This window comes from Fistularia commersonii, chromosome 14, assembly GCF_037954325.1.
Source record: "Fistularia commersonii isolate RoL2024-O1a breed Wild chromosome 14, RoL_Fcom_v1.0, whole genome shotgun sequence".
NCBI classification, from domain to species: domain Eukaryota; kingdom Metazoa; phylum Chordata; class Actinopteri; order Syngnathiformes; family Fistulariidae; genus Fistularia; species Fistularia commersonii.
Genome location: NC_141297.1, coordinates 8811505 through 8818263, shown reverse-complemented (window position 1 = coordinate 8818263; position 6759 = coordinate 8811505). Strand labels below are relative to the sequence as shown.

Below are 6759 nucleotides of genomic sequence, written 5' to 3'. Positions count from 1 at the left end.
CAACATTTTCAAATTAATACTTTTTTATCATGTCATTCACCTCCCCTTAATGTCTTTTCCAATTAGTCCAGGTTATTCCTGCCGTTAATCCGATCCTAACCGTTCTTCAACCTGTTTTTCGTATCTTATTCGACCACTTATTTACATCTGCTTCAGTTTCGAGAAACCTGACACAATTCAAATACAGATCACATTTAGTACCTGAATGACCCTGCTGATTTGACCCCACAAACAAAAACAATAACAACAGAAGAAAGTACAGCTAAATCCTAGCTGGACGATAATCCCGTCAGCAGATCAGAAACATTTCTGCTCAACGGCGACTTTTGAATGGAAGGCCACTGTGACCAATAGCATCTATGCTTTTATGGAGTGTGAGCTCCGAGAGAAGAGAGAGGGTGTGTGTTGCTGTGCTGGATTTAGACCTTCGGCGGTGAGGCTTTAAGCTCCGTGCCGATAAGACAGGGAGCACACTGTGCTGCCTCGATTGTAATGTCAGCTTACCCTTTTTTTGAACGGGGCTTCGAAAAACCAAAAAAGCCAAAGTGACTTTCAAGTTTAAAAAGAGCAGATGTTTGTATTGATATAATGTGTGATGTGAATGTAAAAATAACAGGGAGTTCCTTTTATGGAAATCAAGTAAAATGTCAATTTTTTTTCCTATGGGAAAAAAAAAAAAAAAAAAGAAACTCCTTATTTGGATTCCACTACATTTAACTGATGTAAACCTACTATGGAGAATGGAAATGTCTCATTGATAATGGCCGGTGCTCTCTAAGTAGTTATTAATAGTCACAAAGCAATGTCACTACTAAGTCCCCTCCTCCTGCTGCCAGCTTTGTTTTCAAACACATTCTTTCCACTGTTGTGTTGCTCTTAACTTACCCTCTGAGATAAGAGATGATACTCTTTTCAATGAGATGCCGAAAATAAGTATTTCTTAATTGTATGCTTTCAACACTTGAAATGATGTGCCTGAGATGATAAGCAGAGAATATTCAATAAAAAAAAAATCACATGAAATATACTGTACTTCATGTGACGTGTGAAATGACAGAGGATGTCTGGAATTGGTAAGACGGAGTGATCGAGCGAAGACCGGAAAGTTATTTTTGGGGACGGTGCGTCTGGAATGACAACTGTTGCCCTCGCTATCCCCTTGTCTTTCTTTACCACTTTCTATTACACACACACACATCGTCACACTCTCTCCACCATGATCAGCTGCCCCGTGCACACACGCGCACGTCACCTCAGCTCCCCAAACCTTTTTCCAACCACAGCCCCTTCTCGCTCCATCACTAGTGAACCTCACGATAAATATAGCCCACCGTTATTCTTTTCCAGTGAGCTGGGACACGTGCACTCCTCCCCACCTCGCATGCCCACATACAGTATATAAGGGCCCTTAGTAGCAGTAGAGGATGGGAATATATTATCATCTGACACACTTGAGGAATATCCATACTAAAAACTAGAGCAGCGAAAGAACGGTGTGGGTTTTTTTTAAATAGTTCGGGGTTCTGGAAAACTTCCCAGTGCAATACGAAGCAGCTCCCTCCGCCTCTCTCTTCTCTCTCCCTCTTATCTCCACCTCTTCCTCGCCCAGCAAACTCAGCCATCCATGAGTGTTACCAACTCTTCTGCCTATCGATCGGAGCGTAGTTTCCACCAGACTTCATCCTCGTCTTCGTCCTCTTCCTCGAGCAACCCGCACATGGAGAAGAGCCGTGGGCTTTTTGCCGAGGACTTTGGCCCCTTCATGAGGCCGGGGAGCGATGCCATGGTGTTTTCCGGTAAGATCAAGCTAATTCCGAAGGTTTCTCTCTTTTCTAAACAGAGCGGTGATGAAGATGATGACAGTTACAATAATGTTTTTCATTGGAAAATAGATTTTATGTTGTAGTTTGCAAACTATATGGATGCTGGTAATGATGCTGTTTTCCGTGACACTTCAGAGCAGCAAAACAAAGGGAGGACTGATAAAAAACAAGTAAAATGGTGGATTTTATGCAACTGAAAAAGTAGTTGTACAATTCAAACAGAATAAAAGAAACATCAAAATAAAACAAATGTATTTGGTGAACACATTCTCATTATATTTCCTCTGTCGAGTACATTTTCGCTTCGCTTATACTCCACCCCTGGCTCAGACATGTGTTGAGATGGTGTGAATCATTCTCTATCAATTCAGCAATTATTACATATGGATGAGAAAATGTGTGACATCACAACTTTAAACTGACTGCGGGGGCATGTACTCCCTGTGTCTGGAGCAGAGTACAAATATTTCCTGGCCATGGTTGGTGGCCAATAGATGCACAGAAGCCTCAAGGTTGGCTGTTAACAGCCACGAAAGCAAGACATACACACATGCACCCCACACACACACACACAAGCTAGGGAATGCTGGCCAGTCCGCAAGCAGTATGACTTCATACGCAGAGCATCTAGATGACGCCTGCATAAGGAATGACCAGATGGTTGCCGAGTGACAAGTACACACACACACACATACACGTACATGTATGCACAGTGGGAATGATGTCACATATTCAAACTAACCTGCAAATTTCGATCAGAGATAACTTCAGTTACAGCTCGGTGGCATGAGCTCACTATTTCCAAATAGTTTAATGTTGAGATCACCATCAGACACTTGTCCCTGACACTGTTCATTGACTCTGTCCTTTTATTAATGTTTTCTGCTGCCATGACTTCCAAGAAATCTGTACCGTCATTCTAATCACAACATTATTTTTAATTGCATTTGGAGAATTATCAAGTGAATGGGGCAACCCATTGGGGAATTACTTCCTAGCATACATACACATACGTATATATCCATCTGCCCATTGGGGTGTATGTCGGTTGTTTGCCATATTTATACATTAATATGTACATTATGTGAATATATATCTATATCTATATCTAGATATAGATATAGATATATATGTTATGTATATATACATACATATATATACTGTGCAGTTGACTGTGCAGTTGTGGCCCACTCACCAGAAGCACCTCAAGCTGTACTCAGCTGCTTTAAGTGTCTATGGTAGACTGGGTCTCTCAGTAAATGTAGCAAAGATCGATGCACCGTGCCAGTGGGCAGCTACTGCCCCACCTCACCCCTCAACCTTCACCATCTCAGACCTGCCCCTTGCAATTACAGAATCTTTTTAAATACCTTGGCAGCTTCCTCGCCAACGACTTCGGCATAGAAAGGGAAAAACAAAACGGATACAACGAATACAACGAACACAAAACGGATCAATCAAGCATCAACTTCTTTTGGGCAGCTCAGAAATAGGGTCTTTCAGAACAAACACCTCAACTTCTGCACTAAAACATCCATTTACCAGGCAGTAGTCCTAACAATACTAGAGTTGTGAAACATGGACACTGTAGGCACATCACATAAGAATGCTCGGGGCCAGAAAAGGCTACTGAAAATCCAGATGAAGAAGAGCAGCCTGAAGCCAACCCAGCTGGAGGACACGGCCACCAAGCGCTCCACCTGGCGGAAGCTCAGCCAACAAGGAGTGCACATACTTGAGGAGGATCGAACCGAAAGAAGGATGAAGAAACGCATAAAGGGACATGAAGCCGCTTGTGGATTCACCTGCTCTGACTGCGGCAGACAGTGTGGATCAAGGATTGAACTCTACAACCACAGTGAGACTCACAAGTAGCAGAGGCAGAATTGTCATCATTGGACATGATGGACAACCAAGAGAATTTGTGTATATTGCGAAAAAAGTTCAGAATTTAGACTGACTTCAAAGTTCCAATGGCAGAGTCCAGTAGCCTGACCGGGAAAATGTGTTAGCGTGCGGGAGGAAGAGCCTGGGTCATGCAACTTCTCCATCAAAGAGACATTTGTCATGAACCCTGAAGAGAGAATATGAGTGTTTGTCTCATTATAGAATAGATAAAATAGTTTGATGTTTCACATAGCAATGTTTTTGAGGACAAAAAAAAAGAACAGCTCTGTTGGTTTAAGACTGCTTTGGGGTTGAAAAGCTATCATATGGCCAAAATTTGGTTCTGCACAAAAAAACAATTGCAAGATTGGCTGGGAAAGATTTAATAGAAACAATTCCCAGCCACATCAATTTATGCAATGGATGCCATAGTGGTCAATGCAATAAATATAGGTAATATACTGATTTTGCAGAAAAAAAATAACATTTCTACATAAAAATATGTGAAGTACCATCAGCGCCCCATATCAAATGTTCATATTATTTTATATTAATATTTCTCCTCTATTCCTTAATACTTTAATATACATTTTTAATTATCTAATTTGAACAGCTTTCCAGGATGACCCAAGATGCTTCCTACTTCTCTACAAGGAAAAAAACGAGTTTGCAACCTTGCAACAAGTCAGTTCATGACACTTGACACCAAAATATTGGTTATGTCTGAAATACAACTTGTAGGTCTGAAAAACAGATCCTTTTTATTCAGAGAAAATAATCACCTCGTTCAGACACATGACAAAAAAATATTATAATTTCCGGACTGTGAGACGCTACTTTTTTTACATGCTTGAACGCTGCAGCTTAAACAATGATGCAGCTAATTTATGGATGTTTTTGGACTGACGAGCTAAAGATTTAGACTCATCACATCGGATCAATGAAATTACCATGAAATTCTGAGGTTGTTCAATTCTGACACTGGAGAAGACGACTTTAGTGCGCAGGAAGCGGATGAAGATAGCGATCAGCTGGAGTAGGACAAAGTGGGGATAGAAAATGGATGGATGGACATTTCTTTGTGTTATTTATTATTGATCTTTTTCATCAGCCCTGTTACAGGCACTGTTTGCAGTAAAGCATTTCCAGTACGTATTCATGGATGTTACCGGTATTTAATTAAAAGTTAAAAAAATATTTCTGTGTAACATTTGTGTGAATATCTCATGTTAGAATGTGGACACCTGCTGCTTATAGATAAGTGCGGCCTATATATGTACACATATATTGATTTATTTCTTTTTAGCCAGTCGGCCTTATATTCAGGTGCGCTCAATAGTCTGGATATTACGGTAGGCATCCTTTATTTATCAAATCCATCATTCTGCACAGTGAAGCTCGGACATTTCTATTGAAGCAAATGAGATGAAAACTACATTTATGATTGTAGGGGCACTTTTGATGCCCTGCTAAACCATTTCAGACAGCCGAGTCGGCTCCATTTATGTGAGCGCCAGTGTGAGAAAATGAAACACAGCGATCATATGAACTATTTCGGCACTATAATATGCAATGACAAACATTCACTCAGTCGCAACGGCAATAAACATTCCACTGCCTCTGTGTGATAAACTGATGACGAACGGTTGTGCATTTTAGGGATGTGCTATGTTTGGGTGTGTTTAAAGCAAACATACAAAGTCTGAAATGCTTTGCTTGTTCAAAGAATTTGGAATTGTATTTGCCAGTGAGAGAGCTGAGCATTAGGCTGCACAAAATGGGAAAACGCTGCGGGAATATTAATAGCCTGTAGTGAAAAAACCGAGGTGGAAGATTAAGCTTTCAACAAGGGGCAATTTGGCATGCACAAAGAAATGAAAACATCTCCCTCTGTCATATCGAGGCAATAAGTTGTCTGTGAGAGATCATCAATGTATTTAATACAAATGATCCTGTTCCCTCCTGCACATACACATCCCCTCTCTTCATGTGGTGTGTTCAGGTGGAAGTGGGAATATCAAGACCCTTGGGGATTCCTACCAGTTCACGGTGGACGTGAGAGACTTCTCCCCCGAAGATGTCATCGTCACCACGTCCAACAACCAGATCGAAGTCCGTGCGGAGAAGGTGGGCCACCTTTATATGGATTTTAAGTCTGTGAATGATATATGTATTGATTAAAGGGTCATTTTTTTCCATATGTGAGGAGAAGAACCATCAATTGCAAGAAACAAAAAGGTACTTAAATTTTTTTTCTTTTTGACAGTTGGCCCAGGATGGTTCAGTGATGAACACGTTCACTCATAAGTGCCAGCTACCCGATGATGTGGACCCCACCTCGGTGACATCATCACTGGGTGCAGAGGGTACCCTGACTGTGCGGGCGCGTCGACATCCCGCAAAACTTGAGCATGCACAGACCTTCCGCACTGAAATCAAGATTTAGCATAAGTTTGATCTCATCGCATACTCCTCATTTTTCTCCTTTTGTTTTTTTTTTTAAAGCTTGATCCCCGATTCTTTATCCTCACTGACACCATTCTATATTTAACACTTAAAAGAGTCTGCACTCTGCTCTGTAAACATCCCTCCTCTTTGCTCCATGGCTGAAAGCCTGCTGCTGCTCATTGATATTCTTAGTTAGTTCTCCATACATGGCATAGTTAGTTCAAATCCACACATGAAAGACGTGTGCAAGTACAATTTGCATAAAGACACACTTGAATCAGTTCAAGAGACATCAGAAACTATATATACACCTGGAGCAAATGGTTTCTCATCAACAGTAATTTATTGTTTATTATTATTTGTGTGAATAAAAAAAAACATCCTGCTTTGAAATAAACTGCATATTCATTTGATGTTTTCCTGTGCCTATTTGAGACCCAAATTAAATTAAAACGAAAACACCAACTGACTAATCTGAAGTTCATATCTAAATATCGTCAGCTTGCAAAAATTGTAAAAGGTTGGTTCTCTTCTTATTAGAAATACAATATATTTTGAAAGTACCATAACATTTCTTCCATGCACTAGTGAATTACACTAT

General features: G+C 40.6%; 1 protein-coding gene across 1 annotated transcript; it reads left to right on the top strand.

Moving 5' to 3' along the window:
- Positions 1–1409: 1409 nt before the first annotated feature.
- Positions 1410–6555, top strand: hspb7 (heat shock protein family B (small) member 7). The gene is made up of 3 exons (XM_086159559.1): positions 1410–1796; positions 5713–5837; positions 5977–6555. Exons 1-3 carry the CDS (start codon positions 1625–1627, stop codon positions 6154–6156), a joined length of 477 nt encoding a protein of 158 aa, XP_086015685.1. The 5' UTR covers positions 1410–1624; the 3' UTR covers positions 6157–6555.
- Positions 6556–6759: the final 204 nt, after the last annotated feature.

Coding starts and splice junctions, on each gene's coding strand:
- hspb7 (XM_086159559.1), top strand. CDS start 1,625: ATGAGTGTTACCAACTCTTCTGCCTATCGATCGGAGCGTAGTTTCCAC. Junction 1,797..5,712: donor CGATGCCATGGTGTTTTCCG/GTAAGATCAAGC, acceptor TGGTGTGTTCAG/GTGGAAGTGGGAATATCAAG. Junction 5,838..5,976: donor TCGAAGTCCGTGCGGAGAAG/GTGGGCCACCTT, acceptor TCTTTTTGACAG/TTGGCCCAGGATGGTTCAGT.